General features: G+C 34.5%; 2 protein-coding genes and 1 long non-coding RNA gene across 6 annotated transcripts in view; 2 read left to right on the top strand and 1 right to left on the bottom strand.

The window, feature by feature from the left end:
- LOC122569264 overlaps positions 1 to 23,396 on the bottom strand; it is a 41,825-nt gene that overhangs the window by 3,448 nt on the left and 14,981 nt on the right. The window contains exons 1-4 of one of the 2 annotated variants that reach the window (XM_043730049.1): positions 8,659 to 8,682; positions 5,136 to 5,275; positions 2,406 to 2,555; positions 596 to 751 (exon numbers count right to left, since the gene is read on the bottom strand). In XM_043730049.1, coding sequence (XP_043585984.1) covers positions 596 to 751; positions 2,406 to 2,555; positions 5,136 to 5,274 — 445 coding nt within the window. In that variant the 5' untranslated portion in view covers position 5,275; positions 8,659 to 8,682. Of the gene's footprint in view, positions 1 to 595; positions 752 to 2,405; positions 2,556 to 5,135; positions 5,276 to 8,658; positions 8,683 to 23,396 lie in introns of those variants that run through there. The other variant, XM_043730048.1, reaches the window with a different exon arrangement.
- LOC122569265 overlaps positions 1 to 23,396 on the top strand; it is a 35,877-nt gene that overhangs the window by 5,869 nt on the left and 6,612 nt on the right. The window contains exon 4 of one of the 3 annotated variants that reach the window (XM_043730051.1): positions 19,077 to 19,470. The exons of the other annotated variants lie outside the window; for them this stretch is intronic. Coding sequence (XP_043585986.1) covers positions 19,077 to 19,108 — 32 coding nt within the window. The 3' untranslated portion in view covers positions 19,109 to 19,470. Of the gene's footprint in view, positions 1 to 19,076; positions 19,471 to 23,396 lie in introns of those variants that run through there. 3 annotated transcript variants of the gene reach the window in all.
- Positions 5,166 to 5,608, top strand: LOC122569270. Its single transcript, XR_006317389.1, has 2 exons — positions 5,166 to 5,298; positions 5,376 to 5,608. It is a non-coding gene; the product is annotated as an uncharacterized LOC122569270 (long non-coding RNA).

Raw genomic sequence — 23,396 nt, 5'->3', positions numbered from 1 at the left:
ATAAGCTATCTTTAACTCTGTCAATGCCATCGTCAAGCATGCTCGACGAAGCGAGGTATCGTGAATCGTGACACCAGTGTCGATCTTGAGAGTACAACTACGCACCATTGCAGAACTCTGAACTTCGAACAATAGGGTTGTTGCATCTTTTAATAAAATTTCAAGGAACATCTTTTTCGCTTCGTTGCATTATATCAATAACAAATTATCTTTTTTTTGGTGCTATTGCTGGTTGTGTTCGAAAGTATAGTACGTCTGGTGTATACTCAAATTATTTTGAACGATATTTTGCAGTTATTTTAACATTACGGATATAATCGATATCCATTAAACAACAGAGATAAGAAATGAGATGAAATATCTATTACGATTACTAAAATCAATGTAGATTTCAATAGATTTGTAGAAATATGTCTTCAGAATAGATATTTAGTTATTTTAGAATTGTACATTGCTAATTTAAAAAAAAATTACCTATTTTGTCCATTGTTTCTTTATGGACAATTATCATATTAAACGATTATAGTTAATGAATTTTTCAGGATCATATTTAATTAGAATACTTATATTTGAGGAAGAACGGCAAGAAAAATACCTTTAGGAGATTTTTTAGTGTTGGTCTCCGGTTTACACCTTTTGGTCAGCCGGCGCGTCTTCTCGCAGGAGGCGTCACTGTTTGCCTTCAAATTGTCCACTCTCGTCATCAGCTGATTCACACATCCGCTCCACGTGCCCTTTTCGTACCGGCAAGCTATATTCCCCGCCGCACAGAGATAATCACAACGCCATAAACTCCATTATTCACTCACGATACAAGTTAAGGCGACAACGGTGCACATCTCATGTTACAACACGACAACGACCATAGATTCTCTTTTTTATTTTTTACCAATATTTTATTCAGTTTTATGAAAAATTACTTCTATTGAAATACTACTAAATTCGCTATTCGTTTTTGTTTTAGAAATTTCTAACAGATGGTAACACTTTATTCATTGTGCGCATTGAAAGCATCGATCTGGGAATCTGACATTCGTGGCAAATTATTTTAATTTAGTTTCCCAAAGTGGCGTCCTTTAAGCAAATGGTCGTCGCGCGAAATCGAAATATCTGTGCGGCCATTGCGGTAGATTAGACTCAAAATGTCACATTTAACTCGATTGAAAAGACGCGGGGGAACGGAGCGGCGTCCATTAAATTAAAAAGTTCCACGTCGGTTTATGTACGTTGAACGTGACCAGTCTACGTTTGATAGCGCTGCTTTAACGAGCTTTTAGCCACAATGTATTTTTCTTTCAATTCTTCTCATTTCATTCATTCTGATATACAGTTGGTCGCAAACATATTCGAGTTGTATGTAAAGTAAGAACCTTCTACACACACACATATATATATACCTTTTAAATATACTATATCATACGAAATATTTATATTACACTTTTTATTTTTATACTATACGAAATATATATATGAACCTAAATATATATTCATTAGAACCATTTTTAACATTAATTTTATTTACTAAATATCTCGTAACTTGCATATAAATTTTCAGACTGGTTTCAAATTTAACTAACATAATTATGACAGTGATTACGCACAGAAACATGGCCATTTTAGCATGCCTTTATCACAGGGATTGTGCACCGTTGCCCGAAATTATCGATAAACTAGAAGCGTCCTTCTTCGTTCCGTTCAATTAATTAAGACGTTCCTGGGATTCTCGCTAATTAGTCAGGTCCATTAACTCTCGTTCTATGTAAAGAACTATTCAACCTCGTTCGTGTCTCCAAATTAAAGTGTGTATTAATTAGCGAAAGACACGTCGTGCATTGTTTATAATCAGCGAAATACAAACATGTCACGGTTAAATACCCTTATCAGATTTATCAAATAGCCTTTTTCTGGAATTTTATGAATTATATATGAGAGAATTCGGAATGGGATAGTGCGTGTTAATGTTCTTTGATGAGAAAGTAACAAAGAACTGATTCTGATTATAGAGTTTTCTCTTCTTTATTAGTCATTCCATTTGCTTGGATTTCTTTTAATCTTTGATAAAAAAAATTTGCGAAAATCCTTTTGATGAATAAAATAAGCACTGTCAAATAGGATGCTGTTCAGTGTTGTTACTTTGTCAAACATCACATTTTATTATAATTTTGTAATTTTTCAGAACATCTTAATTAACGAACAATATTTTTCCAATTTTTGCAATTTACTAATATGTAAATATTTATGTATTTATGGGAGATTTAAAAGTACAAAAATACATAAAATGCATATAGTATTAAAAAAATCCGCAGTCTACTAATCACATAAACTTCAAAAAGATTAAATCAAGAATGAACTAAAGAACGAGGGTTGCCAAAAGTGGAAACGAATAATGAATAAAAGTGGCATACCTTTTTTACACTTTTTTTGGATGGTCTTGGTCTGCTCGCAGGACTTGTCTCCCTTTTTAAGGTTCAGTGTGCGGGACCGTGTGTTGGTTTTCGAGTCGCATTCCGACCATTGACCCTTCACGTATCTGCACGACGAAGTGCTACCGGATGCTGCGTCAACAGATGCAAAACGTCAATAGAGATAATTGGAGGCACGACCGATCAAGTGGACAGAGAAATTTCCGAATAAACAGGGCGGCACTTAATTACCACATAAGAGTTTAGCCTTTTTCTCAATGACCATTCAATATATTGCCCTAGGCAGATTGACACTTTCGCAATTGTAGCTGTTTCTCCATGGAATACTTATAATTATTTTCGGTTTCAATTTCTATTTTCAAGGAAATGTTTCAGGCTTCAAGATGTGTAAACATCATTTCATTTTTTTCTCTATAATCTATAACATTTCAAAATCTAGTAAAAAAACTTTGAAATACTAATCTGTATCTTAAAAATTAAACCGAAGTTTGAAATAGTCATATTTATTGTTAATATACAATAACTTTTATACAATCATCCTAAGCTTGAAATATAAAATATAAAATGAACTATAATCCGAAAAGAAAATAAAAAGGAAACTTAACCATAACCAAAAATAGAAGAAACAATATTTAAAATTTTTTCTTCTCATTATTGAACAAAAATAGACGCTACTATAAAACTACAACCTTCATACTATTTTTTCTAACGTCGAATCTCTGATACAACTTCCTGCACCCCTAGAACAAGCAAGAACTCGGTAGAGTGAAATTACCGAGTTGGAGACGAGGATGGAAAACGTGCGAGTAGAAACTTGCAGCAACTAAAAGCCATAGCGCGCGTTTCGTAGCTCGACCTGTAATTCAATGTGATCCTCGAAGTTGGAATTTCAGCGTTGCCCTTCTTTCGGCGACTTGTTCCGCTCTGAAAAGGAACTCGAAGAAAAGCCCTTGCTTCCCTCTCTCACGCCCGCGCCTGTGACCTTTCGGAAGCACGATCCTGGACCGAATAAATTTCTAAGACTAAATGATCTTAGTCGACAATGAAACGGTGCGCGCCACTGGATGATATTTCAATTGTATTCCCAGTCCTGGCCGCGGGAGAGGAAGCCCGAAAGATGAGAGAAAGAGCTGCATAGAGACAAAAGAGGCTTTTCATTCCGCAAGCCAGGGTTCGCGATACCACCGCTCAATCTGCACCGAGGACCGTCTTTTCTTGATATACTATACACTCGATCGACCTCGCCAATGTGTCGCGTTATCTTCAGTTTCTTTTCTGCTTTGTTTACTACTGTCAGTTGAGGATTGATTTTTTTTTGTTGGTTCGTAGAGATGTCGAGGATAAGAACTTGTGGAGGGAGTTTACAGGTCACCTGAATGATAAGAATTTGGAGGTTATGTTGGTGGAAGAATGTATTTACTTGAGAAATTAAGAGCATAGAGTATAATATAGACATTTAGTGGCTGAGATTATGGCATGAAATCTAAAACGGTACTCAAATATATATACTAAACATTTTTGAGTATGTATGTGAATACTAGAGCAAGTGTAATAAGTATATGGATTCTTAAATATTGAAGATCCGAAACCATCTGAAATATTATATTTAAAGTAGATATCAAAAGTTTGAAAAGGCTAAAATATTCAACGTTCCTGAATATCTTAACCTAAAACATATATACATACTTAATACTTAAGATACCCTATGTACTTGAGTGATTATTTAGGTACCTAAGGATAATACTGTTACCACAGCTTTCAATTTTGATGTAAGTTATTGTGTATAATACAATCTTCTATTTTGTACTTATACAACCGTCTAAATATGTAAAGTTCGGTAAAGACGATCTAATTCTAACAAACACAGCCGACACCATCTAACCCAAAATGTTTACTTGGTAACGAACTCTGAGCTTTTCTGAAGATAAAACACCTGCGAGGAGGTTTCAAAGAGTAACTATGTGCATACACAGTGGACGTGACTTCTTTCCATGTGGAAGCGAAATTTAAAGGGGACCCGGTTACCGACGCCATGATACTACACCACCGACCTTTCTGCGAACAAACAGCCTGACTCGAACACCTTGTAAACACTTAACAGATATTAAGTTTCTTCATCTCTTGACGAAAGTAACACGGACCCTACGCGGAACTTGCAAGATTTCAATTCTATCCGTTGATCTTCTAAAACTCAATCTTACAAAGGAACTTTTAATGAAGACTTTTCGAAGAACGTAAATAAATCTTGGCCAGAAAACCAAGTTGTATTTGAATGATCAAAGCCGAAAAAAGCTTGTTCACCCTCCACTTTTTTTTTTTTTTTGTAAAATATGACTTTTGAAGAGGGGACACTGATTTCACGACGCGACGATCATTATTTCAAAAGCTATGCGTATATAAAGTTCATGCATATTTTGAATTGGTATTGGTTTGGGCTAGATTTGATTTAATTAATATTACTCAATTTAATTTACTTATCTAATTTATTTAAATGTTATTGGTTTGGGATATATTAGACTAATATATATTATTAAATTTTCTTCTTCCCAATCCGGAGTTCAATCGAAATCAGAAATAAAGAAATTGGAGGAGCCTCGATTCTCCCTCTTCTCATTTTTAATTTATTATGTTAAAAAGATGTATCTCCAGAATGAATTTCACCTTATTTCAACGTGACGTATATATAGATTCTTAATTAAACTTAATGTATACCTCGTTCTTTGGTGCCACGAACAGTTCGTACAAGAACCTCCTTGTCATCTTCCTCCCATAGATCAGATTCCGCTCTGGTGGTGACGATGATCATCAACAGGGCGACACCGACCAGCGCCAAACTCCACCACAGCTTCATTCTGCGTACAAAAAGGAAAGAAATGTGAGAAAATAAGATAAGCTGAACGCCTCGTTAGTCTTCTGCCTTTAATCAGCGCTCTTTTAATTATTATATGACAGAGCATCGAGGAACGAGGTCGGATAGGCTTGAACGAAAAGAAAAAAGGCCACGTCTACCAGAAGTGGATGATGAGATCAAAGTGGAAGAAACATCGTGTTTTCTTATAGAAACTTCAACATATCGCCATGTTGAAATATATGTATAGAGTTTTTAAAAAATAGTCGACAGGAATATTCCTATCTATATAGATACACGTTGTATATATTAAAGGCAAGAAAAAGGTTCATACAAACATGAATTTATAAGTAAATTTATTATCAAAAACAATTATATCAACTTCTTTTTCTTTTTTTTTAACACGTAGAACCTGTACCTAAATTTTTATCTAACATTCTTGAAACACTCTTTAAATTCAAAAGTAGCAAACATTTACAGGAAAAGTATTTTCAATCAAATATTTCGAGGATAATCAGCCAAAAATTTTCGCAGTTAACATAAAATTCGAAGAAACCATGATTTCGAAGATGTTCTTATTTTTCTGTCAGTTTCGTGGAAACAGATTCGGACGTTCGTTGAAAAATCGCGCTCAAATCAATTTTCACTGTGCCAACACGAATTTGACGGGCGACATTCTTTCTTTTTTCGTTTTCTCACGGACCTTTAACAACACACGATTCGAATACTATTTTTTCGCCCGTGTATGGCACGTTCAAAATTTACGGGTCAATTCGTTCGCGCCACTGCCGCGAGATTGGAACCCCGTATGGGAAGAACTAATGTTTTTCCTATCACAAGTTTCTCGCAGACATCAAACCACGAGTCATAGTTTTTCTTTTGTGCGTGAATCAGATCGAATCCATTTGTTAAAACAATATTGTAATTGCATACATTTTTATAAGTTTTATACGTGTTTACTATCTTTTTACATAGATATTTTCGGAGTAAATGAATTCCAATAATTTTGCATAAAACTTAGTATTTTGTACATTGTAAGTTGTATTATAAGTTATACGTAAAAACAGAATATTTTCCCCAAATAGAAGAAAACATAAAACGTTAAAAGATCTTTGCTTATTTCAATAAGATACTACGCAACAATTTAGATAATACTGTAACAACTACTTATACGTATAACATAAATTACATATTTTAATAATAATGGCACAAGTTTATGTACGAGCATAATTATGATTGGCCAACAACGTGTGAACAATATTTTAACGAATAACAATGTTCTATTTTACAGGAACTTTCGTTGTTATTGACAAGATAATTGCTCATTTTATTTCAAGCGATAAGTTACGCCTAAAAACATGGGTTAAACAAGGCCGTAGTTTGCATATCGTCGGAAAGTTTCGCCCATTTGTCCCTCGTAAATTTTGTAATCGCTCGACAACATGGGAAGTACTAATTGCCAAAGCTGCAAGCCTCAATGGCTTCTCCTCGTAATTATTGAAATCAACGGGGCGCCGTTGTACCGGAAGAACCGGACTAAATGAACCGGTTAAATAAACGTCGAATGTTTTCTGTCTTAATATTCGATTAAATACGGGGGAGAGCGATGGCTTTACACGTAAACAAATGCCAATTTATCGCGTAGAATAATTACATGCTTGACTGTATACATGTACAGGGTGAGATACGCAAAGCATAACATTTGAATTTCTCAATAAACATTGTCCGTATTGAATGTTTTACGGACTTAATCGTTTGGTTTACTTTGTATTTTTTAATTCGTGAAAACTTTCGTCAAGAAGGTATCAAGACCACTAAATACTTTTTAAAGATTTAATTGTTAGGATGAAATGGAGATGTTGACCTTCTAATGGCGTCTTAAGAAGATACAGCAATAAAAAAATGAGCTTACAAGTTACAATTATATGTTTGACACAGAGGCTCAACATAACAACAAAGATTACTAGGATAAAACACTATTCGATTAGTAAAAATAGAAGGTTCTTTGCTACTTTCATTTTATAGTTATTTTATTACCAACCTGTAACCTCATTTGCATATGTGCCTTATAATATAAAATGTTAGATGAAGTATTTGTTAGACACTTTCAGTAAATGTAACCGATTAAAACATGCTATTCTATTTAAAAAAAAGGAGGTAAGTGAGCTTGAAACCTGATTGATATTTTCATACACAAAAAACAAATTAAATCGAATAATTGCTTTTTCCATTTCATTTTTATTTTGATTAAAATCTCTAGGTTTATATCTTTAATATTCACAAAAATAGTTTCGTCCTCGTATTTTACGTGTCTCGCTCTGTAAACCGATGTTTGACACAGATGCATGGACAAGTTAAATCGTCAGGTTAATTAATAGGGAAGTGCGGGGGCGAGAAAATTATACCAAAAGCAATTCGTCACCCTTCCACAGGAGGAAACGTTCGTTTGTCTCTTACATTTGCACCGCAATTACTGAAATCTTGTCCATTTGTGTCAACGATTTCGACAATCAATGCCAATGAAACAATGATATGTTTATCTCATTACGAAGCTACTTTGCGGTGCAATCAATCGAAATTGTTCGGACAATAAACGTCGAATACATAACCGGCTTACACGCACTGGCGGCCTTGCCTTTATTTTACCAGGGGAAAGTTAATTTTGAACGTAACAGTTCACCGGTATCGTCGATAAAATATTCATGGTATCGCGTTTTAAAAAGCGATAAAACTGGGACACTATGTATTCCTATATAATTTTCCCTTTTCATCGTGCGTATCGGCAACGAACGGTTTACGAGAGTTGAAAACACCTATTTCAACCAATACATTTAGAAATAACAAATTGATTACTCTTTGCCGCGCCTTCGCTTTGTGACATAGCTCAAATGTATTAGTTTCTCAAAAAGTGGAAACAATTGTCTTTGAATAGTTTTCTATTTCAATTTATTACTAATAAGAATAATACTCGTAAAATAGAATAGGACGTCGTTTCTGCAATTTTTAGCTTGTAAAAAAACTAGCAAAAGAAACTTGCTCATCAAATGATAACCTGAGGGTAACATATTTTATGAGATATGGCAGATAAGTTTTATGAATTATTAGTGATAAGTTTGTAGCAAGGGTGCATTACAGATAAAATATAGATAAAGAAGATAAATAAAGGTAACCTAGAAAAGAATATAGAGCGATTCTCTAAAATGGACCGTTTTTATCCTCAACTGACTAGTTCATTTAATTTTAATTTTTACTCAAGTAGTTTTTAATTACCATGTAAGAGCACTCGCTTGAATAACTATAAATTGAATAATTCAACCCAAAGATCTATGGGTCATCCATAACCTAAAAGTACCAATTAAATGAATTAATATCTTTTGTTGTACTTACATCAGTGTGTACGTATATCATGAACATGTACGGAAAAAGACGCGATTGATAAACAATGGGAAAGTTAGAAAGAAAAATGTATATTCTTCAGTATTCCATAAAAAAGAAATTATGAATACAGAAAAACTCGAGTCGTGACGATCGAATGTCTCCCGGTAATGAATGCCACATCTTAATTAATTTCCTAAAAGAAACAAAGACCAGAAGATCGAACGATATCGATTCAGTTAATTCGCTAACTGTTACTAAAACTGGAGATTGAGAGAGCAAAGCAGGATAGGACATAGGTTAGGTTGAGAAGAGGGAAGAAGAAGGGAGGAGCCAGAGAAAGAGAAATACTATGCAAATTTTTATCGCTACACGTTGTACAATTAACGTTGGATCATTTTCACTAATGAGCTCCACTGGAAAGCATTGCATGAAAAATAATAATTGTTACTCGGTGACTAACGTTGAACCGTGGATTCAATTTTCGCGGAATGAGCGACTACATATAATTAGTGATTAGTAAACAGAGAGCGCTAATATCGCTATGGAAATTGTGATGGTTTTACTGAGGATATTCGTCGCACGCATTTCTCGTTGGAAGTAAATTAATACTACGTGGTACCCGCATAAAACTACCGTTTCTGGTGTTCATTGTCTTGAATAAATTCTATTTCCATGGAACAAGGATGGATTATATTTCCATTTCAAAAGCTCGATTTTATCTTTCATCCTTATATACACAATTGCTTTTTCCTCTATCTAATATATTAAATATGTACATATTCTTGATAGGAGTATTGGATGTAGCGAGGTTGTAAATTAAAGCATTATCGAGGCACATCGATTGATCTTTTTAGGATCGTATACGTCTCGTACGCATATAGATACCTTCATCAATTTAAAGAGACCTTAAAGTGGGAACACCTTCAATTTTGTTTATGATGGTAGTCTATAAAATATACTTGTTTACTTCATTTTAAAATATTATATAATGTATAGAATAAAATATGTATATTTTCGAGCCTGACTAATTCTATGGCTATATATATTTTTTCCCCTATCAAGTGTACACCTTTGATATTCTTCGTATAAATTTCTTTATTCCTATTGATTATACTATATTCAATATGATAATTCTTGAACAGCTTTTTATCTTTTTCTTCACACAAAATTCAAATATCGATTCAAATATTGATTATTTATAGTATTTGTGAAACGTATGTCGGTTTTTAATAATGAAGTTGAAAGTTATGATAGTACGAGAATTTCATAATACAATGATGAAGTGATCAAAATACGGCGCCACACATTTCTTTCCAACGAAATGGAGGAATTTACTCGATGGCAACCGAAGTTCAATAGAAATTGCGACGGATGTTCGTCAATCTCTTATGACATTGAAAGCGGGCACGAGTGTTCTGATAGCTTGTCGGGGGACAAGTTAGTTCATATAACCAGGTCATTTATATAATAGGAAATCTACCTATATCTTCCCTAACCAACCATGATTTTTCGCTCGGTTAACAGAAGTTCATGTTCATATCAGAGAATTCAATGAAACATTTACTCTTAAATACACAATAATGTTGCAAACTTGTATCGACTGCGAGGCATGAGAATCACATGCTGCTACTCTTTACATCTTATTGTTAGACGTTCATATAAGTGGATTCACGTTCGGCAGCAGTTAATACAGGTACTAATGGTTCAGCTAAAGTTCAGTTGATCAGGCACTACTAGCATTTTGTTCGTACAGATTGGTTTAATTATTATCGAAACGTGGGAAACATCGCAGACTGAAAGAAAAGAAGAGGTCACGGAATGACGGGAAAGGGAGCAATGATTTTTTAATCTTGGGAGAACTCGCGGCCCGACGTATTATAACCTCGTTTCGACGAGAGGGATGTTAATTAATCTTAAGAAGCAACTGTCTTCGTTAACGAGGCGTTACAAACGAGAAACTAGCTTCCAACTTTTTAAATTTATAATTAAGCTGGTACCTTCACCTCGTTTTTCACTCTTCGTTTTCAAAGCTTATATCTGTAGTTTTTGCTTGAATTTAAACAAATACTGCACCAGATAGTTCTATCTTTTTTCAAATTCTATTAATAGTTTTTTATTATATACCTTTTGTAGGTTAATAATTATGTCTGCGTATGACAAAGCAGCAATGCCTCATTAAAATTAATGTTACGGAACTCTGTCAGGTGGGTACGATTTATGAAGCATAAATTTCGTACGAACTTCGTTTTTCAACCACTAATTTTACGGCACTAAGGTACAATAATATTTCCGTTTTTAGTAACATTATTCACGGAAAATGATATTGCACGATATAATATTCGCGGCGCTATATATCAAACAGGTTATAAGCCGAAGAAAAATTACAGTGTTCAGTTTTATGTATCCTTCTGTAAATTATTAAACTTCCAAACATAAATCTGCACTTCTAAAATAAATTTTTAAAAAATTACCTATAGAGAAATTGTCTAGCTTTATTAAACATACTCTTCTCAGAATAAATTATTGATAGTGATAACTTTAATAACTAAGAATTATATAATGTAAAACAAAATGAGTCTTTTTAAAACGTGCAAAGCAATTGTAAATTGTAAATAGCAGTAGTAAATGCAGAGTCAAAATTTCCTAAACCAAATTTCCTTCACACACTATAATTAACTTTAGTACAATAACTTTTAAACTTCCTACACAACATTGGAAGTATTCTGATAATTAATTCTACTCGTATTGAGTAAATTGTATAAAAGGCGATGTAACAACATTTCAACACATAAGAACAGAATGTCGAATTGAAGTTCGTTCGGAATCCCAACAGAAGAGAGGATTAACACGAAAATAGCTGTGAATGTTGAAGGCCTGGAAGAATGAATTTTAACGAGGGAGGTAGGCATAAGAGAATAGCACAAATCGGGCCGAAACCAGCGGCGAAAAGTTTAATAACCGCGCGTTAATGAACGGCAGCTGCAGTTCCGCGAATCGTGCTCGTAGCGGTGCCATTTCGCACAGGCTGCATTCTTATGGGGTGAAAAGAACAGCCACTGGTGAGTGAAAAAAGGGATCGCTGGAAAGAGTACAGAAGAGAGGGGAGCAGCAGAAGAACGAGAAGAAAAGAAGGGGAGGGCATAAAAATTGGGAACACGTGAAGAAAAATCGAAAGAAATGGGAACGGGGGAAACCAAAAAAGAAACGAAAGAGACGAATGAAAATGATTAAATAGTTTGTCAAAAGGGGGAGAGAAAAGGATTTAAAAGTTTGAAGAATTATAAAGGGACTAAAATGGAACTTTGATGAAAATGGAGTGACTGAGCGAAAAATGGCAAGAAATGGAAAACATGTGTGCGAGTTTCTGGGAAAAGAATTGGAAGAGACAAAAAATAGAGTAAAGAAGAAAAGAGAAAGAAGGAGTAAATTGAAAATTGGGAAAGTAATTGAAGAAAAGAAAAATACCATAAAAAAAGAGAGAAAAGATGCGCGAAGGCAATAAATGGGAATAAAAGAGGCAAAGAAATAGTAGTGATTTAAGGAATTACATGTAATAATATATATATATATATATTATTATATATGTATGTATATAATATATACGCAATTAAGAGGATCAAGTAGTAAAAAGCTCATAAGTAAGCGAAATAAAGTGTGCACGAAGTTAAAGAGAACATATTCACTAAATAAAGCAAAAGCTGGTCAGAGACAAAAGTGGAGAAGGCAAAGACTGTGGTAAAAGGAAGACGGAAAATGAATTCGCTACGTATATTAAACTTCGCACAAACGAACGATGGCAGGACTATAGTAGATGGAATATACCCAGATTACAAACGCTTTTCGGAAGTGTCCTCTCTGAGTATTTGTATTTCATAAAAGTTTTATAAAATTAATCAAGTCTTTTGATCTTATTAATTACTTAAAATCTAGCAAGTGGTATTACATTCAATAGATTGTAACACTCGAATAATACAACGCAAAAGAACAACGTTCCTCAAATTATGTTTCTAATTAATGTTACATACAGAATCGCTTTCAGGCTATTCCGATACGCGATTAAACGTTAGTACAGAATATTGAATAAACCATAATTATAATTTCGAAGCGACGTGATCATCCGGGAAATTTAATCTATTCCGAAGAACATATGGCGTACTGAGCGTGCTATTTTCAATACATATCTCTCACCACGATAATTGTTCGTTGAAATAATTTTCGAGATTAATTACCACTTTGTGTATCTCGTGGAATGCTTTGTCTTCTGTTGTCAAATTTTCACAGACATTATGCATATGAAGATGCAGATCATTATTATAAATGAACGTTAGATAACAGTCGAGACAAAATATCACTATCTTATTCTGAGGTTAAGAATATTTGCATTTGTTCATTTAACGTTCATTAACCTCTATTATAACATCTGACGCTTTAACGAGACGAAATTTTAGTGGAATTAAATTTTTAATCTCTTTAAATCCATCCTACAATATATACGTGTGCATAATATGTAAAAATGTTGGCTGGTCCACTAAATTTTTGTGAGAAAAGTCGGTGCATTTTCAATGGAGGTTCATAAATATGCGGAACGACGTGTGGTGGCGCGACAAAATTGCGACACTGTACGACGGCCCTGACCGATCCCGGCCACGGAAGCTGCAGATTGATTTGGTAAAGGGTGCACATGACGATACGCATAAATCATTGTTTCAAGGTCCTTCCTTGCATCACACGCGTTTGAACGATGTACGGTTAGAGGCGCATAATATGCAACGCTTTGAGCACGTCTTCAAAGAGATCTCTTGAAATTGATCCTGTGCAAAACAGTGGCTCCCAAACCGGCTGTTTCGGGAACGAAATTCAAGACAAGGACAAAGCCACCGGAAAACTTGTTACTGCAACCTCGTGCTCTCCATTTTAAATTCGATTCTTTAGTCTGTCACAGTGTGAATACACAACTGTCAAACATTTCTTTGAAGAGAAAATGGAATACAATAAGGATAAATTTGGACTTTGTTCACATTGAATTTCAATTGACCTGAATAGATAATGTTCGTTCTAAATATTATAAAAATCTAATACCTCAAATATACCCAAACAAATCGAATAAATCAATACGTATTTGTTTAGATATCAAAGATATGCTAGCTAAAAACGTATCTTTTCATAAAGATTGATAAGATAACAATTTCGTTTGTCCGAGTAACTTTGTTCCTTTCATCTGTTGTCAAACGTGACACGAATATTTTCTCCGTAGTAGATGTATCGACATTGCAAAAATCAATGTAAGGTGTCGTTACAATATCTGGTCACATCACTATTGTTAGTCGTTTCATCGAGTAAGAAGACTAACGAGATGATCGACAAGAAGCAATTCGTCTTCGCAAAAACCTTATATTTGTGATATTAAAACCTTGATACTATGGTGAGGACGACAGGAAAGCTAAAGAACTTTCATCGAATAATAAGATGAAAGAATTTCAATAAATACTTTTTGTGTCGCATACCCAATAGAATGGAACAAATCCGTATCGTTCAATTTCAGTCATGAATAATTCAGAATTTCTTATATAATCCAACGGCTTTCCATTTTAACTTTAAAACGAGCTACGTGTCGTATACTTTCTCCTCTCGTGTGTTATTCGGTTGATTAAATCGAGGGTTGGACACTGGCGAAAAAAACGAGACTATGAAACCGCAACCCTGTGTAATAACATGTCGATAGGTTGTTTGTAAACAGGGCTTAACAAAGTCTGCGATCGCATGCAACAAAAACCGCAACTTCCAGCATTCCTACAGCGTATTGTTGTGGCGACATCGATGAAGAAAGTTTCTAGTATCGTGTTACACTGCTTAGTAGTCCATGTTATTTACGAGATGGAATTACCGTCCAAGAATATGTATTACTAATTACCCATACAGTGGGCGTCATCTGTAATCATCGCGATAATAATAATAATAAGTGATCGTAATTCAGAAACCGTATTTATGCGTAATGGCCTTCGCGTGAAGCGTCATATCGAGTTAGTCACAATAACCACTGGCTATATATACGTATTTATATTTCAAACAGTAAAAAAGAACAAGGCTGAAATCCAAAGACGAAGGGAATTTTATGAACTATACGAAACATTACGATCCTGTCTTTTTATAAAGAAACTGACAAAACGTACAGTGGCTGAGAAAGATACCTGAACACTTTTAGAAACTATTTCCGAATATACAATGTACATAAAAGTTAGAAAATATTTATTACAATACAATACATACATACTATGCATAAGGGCTAAAATTATTTGGATAATCAATTATACATTAATATACATCAATATGTATTCAGTATGTGGGATAATTCTTAACAATTTCTATATGTTTAAAATGGCTATTCATGCGGTAAACTAATTTTTTACTGAATATATATGTTTGCGATAAATATCTTGTAACTTAGACATAATACATTTAATGGTTTCAAATTTTATCAGTATAATCAAATTAATTCATTAACTTATACAATCTATACATAACCTTTTTTTATGGTAAGTGTTCAAATACTTTCGTGAATCACCGCATATATCCCCCACACAACTAATATAAATCAGGTATCTCTCTGATAACCGTAAACTGAAATTTTTGCACGAACAGTAGTGGCAACGCTGTCTGTAAACAGTTATTATAACTAGGACAATTGAAGGAGTCCGTAGGGTAAATTTTATGAGCATGACATCACCCTGAGACATCGAAAGAACCTTCTGAGTTGAAAGAACTCTGGAAGGAGTATCTTGATGTCATATGTCCGGGGGACATATGTCGGCTCACGAAATAATCTCTATCGTGAAAAAGTAACACGGTGATCTCTCCAACCACGAATAACCCTCGACATGTGTTTTGACGGTAACTAATCGCCTGTCGTCCACGTGTTCTTTTCTTGGGAAGGGAATACTCACAATAGGACCTCATGAGGGGTTTTCTGTTTACCTCTAAGGTAAACTTTTCAATCCTACGATGGCAGCGCGTTTCAGGGAGGTCGAAAAGGTTAAAAATGTATGTTCAGGATTTATTTGACACGACATTGACTTTCCTACGTTTGAATTTTGAAGAAATGTTCAAGACATGAACGTATGGCGTACAGTGGAAAAAGAGAAAAAAATGTGTTTAAATATTAATAAGAGTTATTATTTGTAGAATTGAAGTACGTATAAGAAAATGATAAAAAGAAGCATGTTTTTATGACAAGCAAAGTTAGCAATCGGGTGCGCGAGTCGATAAACTACCATACATAGAAACGCTCCTTTTAACGAGGAACTGTATTGTTGATTTCCTTTCCCTCCCTGCGCGTTGTAAGGATGAAGAGAGGAACGGAATCAGTTATAATATCCATTTCTATGGAGCCAACAGCCTGATATCGAATACTATCGACCTGAGCAACGACGCTGCACAGGAAACTGGTCGAGATATCGCTCTACCATATATTCTCACCTTTAATGCTTTAGCCATGAATAGAAAAATATGATATCCAAAATTTTTCTTATATTTTTCCATTACATATTTCCATATATATGTATGTGCAAATATAATAGATGCATATATAAATTTATAACAATAAAGACTATTTCCATGAAAGTTGAGTCGACACGTTTATTTTCAGAGTTTGTCGGTTGCGAGGTTAGGAATGGTATTATACGTCTCTAGGTGGAGAATGGAAGTTGTCCTCGTCATTCGACTGTAAACTATGGAATTTGGCGAATCTCAAGCTTTCAGGATCTGCAAGCATCCATGGGTATAGGGGGTAAGCAGCGTAACTCTGCATTCTCTGTGACATGTCCGTTGAAAAATCAATTTCGAATAGAAAGATAAATCGAAGAGATGTATAGCGGGTGGCTGCTGCTAAGTTATTCGCCATCTTGCATTGGTGCAACAGATACTTTTATTCATAGATTATATTTATGTATGAGACTTAAAGTGATTTTACAACATTTTTGTAGGCTTAATTTAATTTTTCGATAAATGTCATGGTAAAAATTTTGATGAAGAGAAAACTCTATTTTTGAAGGATTTATTTGAATAATGAAAGGCGCCACAGGAGAAGAATATAAAGTAATGTAAGAATATATGAAAAGATCAATTGTAAGGAAAAACTCAAGATAGCAGTGATCAGACATTGATCATTTTTAAGTGCATTGGAGTGCCATCAAATTTTTGTAATCTCTCTGTTACGAAACGTAATTAGTCTTTTTTCCTCTAACACACTGTGTGCCATGAGCAATAAAATTGTTTACTTTAACACAGGCATACATTATCTACTGCGATTTTGAACACAATGCGTTTCAACAATAATACTTGCAGTAATAAGCAACAATGAATCGGATTCTCTAACCGTTGCGTTTGCTGGGAATAATTTAATTAACGCGCTTCATTAATATGTTTTATATATATATTGCATTCGAAATACGTGTTTACAATTTGTTGGAAAATCCTGCAATTATATTGTACTGTTTTTTATTTATTTATCAAAAAAATGGAGAAACATTTTCTTTAATCTCCACTTTGACAAATATCAAATAATAACGATGTTCGTTTACAGAAAAATTCTTTTGATGCCTGTATATGCACAATTTCAAACATATCCTTGTTAGTTTAGAGAAAATTAAATGCCTACCGGCTAACAAACATACATCACACTCTGAAATCTTTGAGATCACTAGACCACGCGGTGGAACGTAACAAGAGTGTGTATGTATGTGTATATATATATATATATAGGAGAGCTAAAAAGAAAGGATGAAATGGGGGAGGGGAATTCGAAATCGTTAAAACTCCAGCGTAACAGAGTACGAAAGTCGTTAAGTTAATTTGACATGTCACTCGGAAAATTCTCTTTAATTACGGAAGTCCACTCGAGCTTTTTCTATAGCAGAACCGTAAGAAAGCTACGTTTTAGAGATTCCGCTCTTATTACTTGGAAAGCGCTTTTTTCTTCAATTATAAAGCACTGACGAAATAAAAACATGGAAAACAGTCACAGAAACGACAGAGGAAAAATCCACCACCAACCAATGTACACGATGCTCGCGATTAAGAAAAAGCCAAGACAAAAAAGAAGTAGAGCTGAAGATGAAATTTCTGCAGTGAATTCTGACAATGGAAAAAAAAACATTTAACTGCGCGAAATAAGTCATTCGAAATTACCATTTGATTTACATTCACACGATATTACTATTTCTGAAGGAAAATATTATATTAAACATAGATATATAACTTCTGCCAAAAAAAATATCAGATGTCAAATTAACTTGACCAATTGAAGGAACTTGGAACAATAGTTTACAATAGTAAACCTCTCAGTTCATAACATGAACCGAATATTATTACTAAAATGAGTTACCATGTATCTAAAACGATTTTTGGGTCGTAACGGAGATAAGCTTCTCCTCTAAGTATAGTTATACCTAGCGAGGAAGCCGCATTTTGTGGGAACTTGTTTTCTTAAATACGTTACGAGCAGACAGATACATATTGTTAGTTTCATCGACATAAAACCAACAAAAGGTTACCCTAACCTATGTACATGTAATACGTTCGACGCTACTTCGTACGTCTCTGCTGGAACGATTTTATTCGATCAAATTTATATTCCCTTTGATAACACGTAACATTCGTTTGACCCATTTCCCTCTTGGAGACGATATTATCGACGTAAATCAGACGTTGGAAATTTCGAGCAGTCCGCTCTGTATATTTGGCGTGACCGTGCTGTAGGACATGTAGATTAAAAGAGAGGAAAGAAAAAAGGGGTTGGTGAAGGGAGAAACAAAGATAAAAGATAGAAACCTTAGTGAGGTAATTATAATAAGGAGAAGGCTTTTTAACCTAATGCCTTCTCAGCTTAATCCAACCAAAATTTATCAAAAAGGTCAATGCATTTATAGAGAATTTACATACACAAAAAAAAACATATAAGAATATATAAAATTTACAAAGTGCTCGTTGTAATTCTAAGGAGGTGAAACAGATTTCTAATTGAGCTCTATTTCTTTAAATGTGTTCATAAAAATATGAATCTATATAAAAATCCACTGTCTAATAATACAATAAACCTTTGAAAAAAAAAAGAAAAACTGAAATAAAATAGTGAAAATTGAGAAAAGTCACTAAGCTGCATAATTAGCCGCAGTGACAGTGGCGCGGGTATAAATTCAGTGCAACAAGAGAGAGAGAGAGAGAGAGAGAGTCCTGGCGACACTTGTCGGCGTGGTTAACCAAGGAAATTCTGTTTAATTAGAGAAACCCACTCGAGGCTTTCTTGTGGAGAAAGCTATTTTTAAAAGATCCCTACTCCCTCCCAGACCACCCTCGCCGTATCCTTTCTTCTTCTTTCTCTCGCTCTGTGTGCATCGTGGAGCCCAGCAATGCGGCTTTGCTTTTGTTTACAGAGGCGTGCCAGATAGAACCGACGCGGTGTTGAGAAAATGAACAGACACACGAAGGTGACAAAGGAAGGTAAAAACTCGTGTTGGAGGAATCTCGTGGAAGAGGAAAGTACTTATATGTATGTTGTACAGGAGTTCACACATTGGAACACGATGCGTTCTTCCCGCCATGATGGAAGCTCGGATTAACAGATTCTTTGAAAATGTCCTGGAAGATAACAAGAGGCGGTATGTTGCACGGAACAGCTACCATACGAATTCTTTGAAGCTCGTTTACTAATTTCCAGATCTTTGTACTTATACACGTTATATATGTCTTAAGAAGTTTCGAAGACGTAACAGGTTAGGAGAGATTCAAATGAAAGACAGCTTTGATGAAGGAGTGTAAAGCATACATGTATGTTCACCTTGTTTGTAGTTTAGTCTTAATTACAGTCTTTCATAGCTTTGATCATTACTGGAAAGTTTATAGAGTGATGTTATATAGTAGAAATATAAAGGGGAATATAATTGCATCGAATATTCACTATCGATTTCGTTGCTGATAACACTGTTCAACACGTATTTAATTTTGCAACCTTCAATAGGCGATTTCTGTAGACCGTAGAGAGGTAAACACCTGCAAAACGTTTTTACCTAGAACCCACAGTTAAAAAAAAAAATAATTTTGAACATAATTGCAAATTTTCAATTTCGGAGACGTTTTATGCTTCTACATTAGCAGCTAGTGAGTTGCAATTGAGACGAACAAATTCTGTGGACATTCCTTACATTTTTCAATTTATTTAAAAAATTAAAAGCCTTAAAGAAAATCTAACTATAGCATGTGATGCAACAGACATTTATGCTAAGGAAAGCATCGAGAAAAGCTGAAAAATCATGGTTTGTTTTCAATATAAAAGAGAAAAACTTTGGCAAAACACGCAGCAACGGTAATGGTACTCAATACTGGAGGATAACAGCCGCGCGTTTAGCGGTTCTATTAAGCCGAGCGGCAGACGAGGGAACCGCCAACATTGAGTATCACTGCCACCGCCATGTGTTTTGTTACTATTTCGCTTTTATATTGGAAACAAAACATACTCTATTGCGTGCTATGGTTAAATTATTCCCCAGATTTTGAAATAAACTGAATAATATAAGCAAAAAATGGCGTGTTTTAGGTGTCCTTTTCACTTCGATCATTATTTAAACATATGTAAATGTTTAGATGATATTTTCGAAAATTGTAGATTCTAGGAAAAAATGATTTGCAGGTTCGAATTTATCTCACATATGTCTAGAAGAATCACCTATTAAAGGTTACAAAAACACAAATATCTGCTTTTCTGAATTACCCGTGAATATTAATTCTTCTGTTACTTTAAGTATTTAATATATTCAATACGTACAGTGATCCTTTATACGTATCCATTATATTGATTATCTCAAACATCGGAAATTTGGCTTATATCGTTTCCCAATAAAAAAATATTTTTAACAAAAATATTAATGTCTGACTGAGTGGATATATCTTACAATCGGTGAATACATTTTACTATTGTAAAGGACACTTAACGTCAAAACTATTCCAATGACTGTCAAATTGATCTCCGGTGCACGATACAAGTAAAAAGTAGAAAATAGAAAAAGGAAAAAGAGTATAAAAAGTTACTGCGAAAACAAACAAACAAAAAAAAAGCTAAAAAAGTAATTGATTTTCATGAAGAGTAAAGGTTAAAAGTGCCAACAACCCCTGTGGCAGGTTAAAATCTACCAGGCGTCTAACAATAAAAAAAACCTATGTGCTGTGAAAGGTAATTGAAAACCGTTACTATTTGTCTTGTATCCAGAAAGAAGAAAAAGCGGCGTTGCCACCAGTCGGAATTGACAAAATTATCGGTACACTCCAGTGGATATCATGGAAGCCGAGAGACAATGCAGCAACTTTTGCCTTTGTCGAGAGTTGTCGTCTCATCGATGGCCATTGTGTCACGTTCGATGACAGAGACGTGTGTACTGTATACTGTGTACATAACATATACGCATTCACATTCGAAAATTGAAAAGGAAGCTTGAAAATATGCGAGACTCAGCTCCTTTTAGAATGGAATGTCTTCATAGGAATGAGTATTCACCAACAATTGTACTAAAATCTTCATTAGATTAGGAAAAATTTTTCGAGTGTTTTGAATATGGAATACAAATTAATCTATAACATTTTAATATTAAATATATGTTCACATATTTCTAACATTAAAGATATACATATAGCACTTTACTATAGTTTACTAGTTATAGTAGTTTAAAGTATTTTAACACTTAATGTAGAAATTAAATGAAAAATGGAACTTCCAAATTCCGTATACACACACATAATACATATATTCATAAAAGTATTTTCAATAATTAGTCGTATACTATTGTAAACTATTGTAAACTATTGTAAATCGTAAATGTCCATATAAATTTGATATTTCTTGAACGCTATGTACGCTTTACAAAAAAATAAGAAACTCCAACATTTTGAGGTTAGCAAGTAATTCATATCACGATTATTTGCAATTTGTCTCGGCCACGAGAACAATTTATTTATTATCCGGCACGTTCCTTAATCCAATTTCAACAAAGTTGCGAAATATTGCCGGCTGTGAGCTAAATTGTAATCAAACGGGTAATCGTTGCGTATGATACACGCGTTTGCATGCACGCGGGCATAGTTCTAAATTAAGGCGATAACCAGTACTATATTTGGATATCCTCCATCAACGTACAGCGATAACGCTGGAATCGTTCTCTTTGTCAAAACTTCCTACCAATTCCTGAGCGATGCAGATTTTAACGTAAACACACACAGGTTCGTGCATTCGCGAAGTCATTGACTCCTGTTGAAAAAAAGAAGAGCAAAAAAACCCTAAAAATAGTAACCAGCACAGGGTAAAGCAGGAAATGTGCCACGTCCCACTTGGCAGCACTCCTGATTTGGAAATGTTGCATACGTAAGCGCAATAAAGGAAATAGAAACCAAGCGAGTGAGGTTAGGTAAGCGGTGGGGATGAACGAAACGGGAACCGCTCCTGAAGTACAATTAAATTAACGACACGAACACGTGCAATTAAAAAACATCGTTCAACTGACAAGGAGTTACATATTTGTTGATGAATTAAGGCTGTCAGCTCTTGTAATTTAATATTCAGATGTGTTACAAATATTCGAAACTATAATACCGTGTACGAGTTAATCGATTTCGATTAGTCTAATCGAACACGTTGGGTCGTAAGATACATTTAGATATTAATTAGTAAACTGCGGTTGTTTATACATTTTTGAGGGATTTATAAGTGCAAAGATTCGCAGAATGCATACAATAAACAAGGACATCCAAAACGAAGTACTTTTTATAATATTTAGTGAATGAATGAAACAAATTTCTTATTTACAGCCGAGTTTTTAGTTATATTTATGAAAACATGGAAATGCATAAACATCCGCAATATATTTATTAGGATTTTAAATTTAATTCTACTTCCATTCAAGTAGGTTGCTATATAGAGCAATTTTTACACCTTTTTTACGAACATCCGATTAATGACGGAATTATCTTTGGATATTTAATTCCATAATAAACGAACAATATCTCATATCAATATTTCTCCCTTTTCCAAGGATATTTCGTAAAAACAAACGAGAACCACTTTCGCCAATAATATTCTCACCTCTGACCTTTGTAATTCTGATAATATTGATATTTATATATTCGAATTAATTAAAAATGGGGCACACGAATTCATATCTACACAAATTAACATTTTAATGATGAGAGTAGAAAGTTCAACTTCCCTGAGCAATATATCTACATTTTATGTATTTGAACTAGTAAAATACCAGAATACAATTGAAATATATCGTAAACATAGCAAAGAATCTCGACTAGGACTACTTAGCGTCCGAATTGATTTTTCGTCGGTGGAAACCGTGCAATGGCCGAAACGTCTAGGGGCCGGATGAAATTGACAAAATTATCGAGAGCAACGAAGTGGAGACGAAGACAATGAGACAATAAACGCGCGTTTCCCTTTGTCGAAGTTGCTCATCGGAGCTATTGTCGCGTTGCGACGCGGTGCGCGGCCGTCATCGCTTTCCGACTTCGGACGAGACACTTTTCCGGTATCCAGGGTGCAACCGAATCGGCCGAAGTAACGGGAATCGAGTTTATGGGAGTTGGAGAGTGGCAGACACGCTGGTGATATACAGAAGGCAATCCTTAATCGTGTGTCAACGTTGAGGACGAGCAACGCGGCCTCTATGCAAATGGAAATGGAAAAACTAATGCACTTTAGGGGA

This window comes from Bombus pyrosoma, linkage group LG7 (assembly GCF_014825855.1).
Source record: "Bombus pyrosoma isolate SC7728 linkage group LG7, ASM1482585v1, whole genome shotgun sequence".
Taxonomy (NCBI): domain Eukaryota; kingdom Metazoa; phylum Arthropoda; class Insecta; order Hymenoptera; family Apidae; genus Bombus; species Bombus pyrosoma.
Note: the sequence above shows the minus strand (reverse complement) of the source record. Positions and strands in the feature narration are given on the sequence as shown.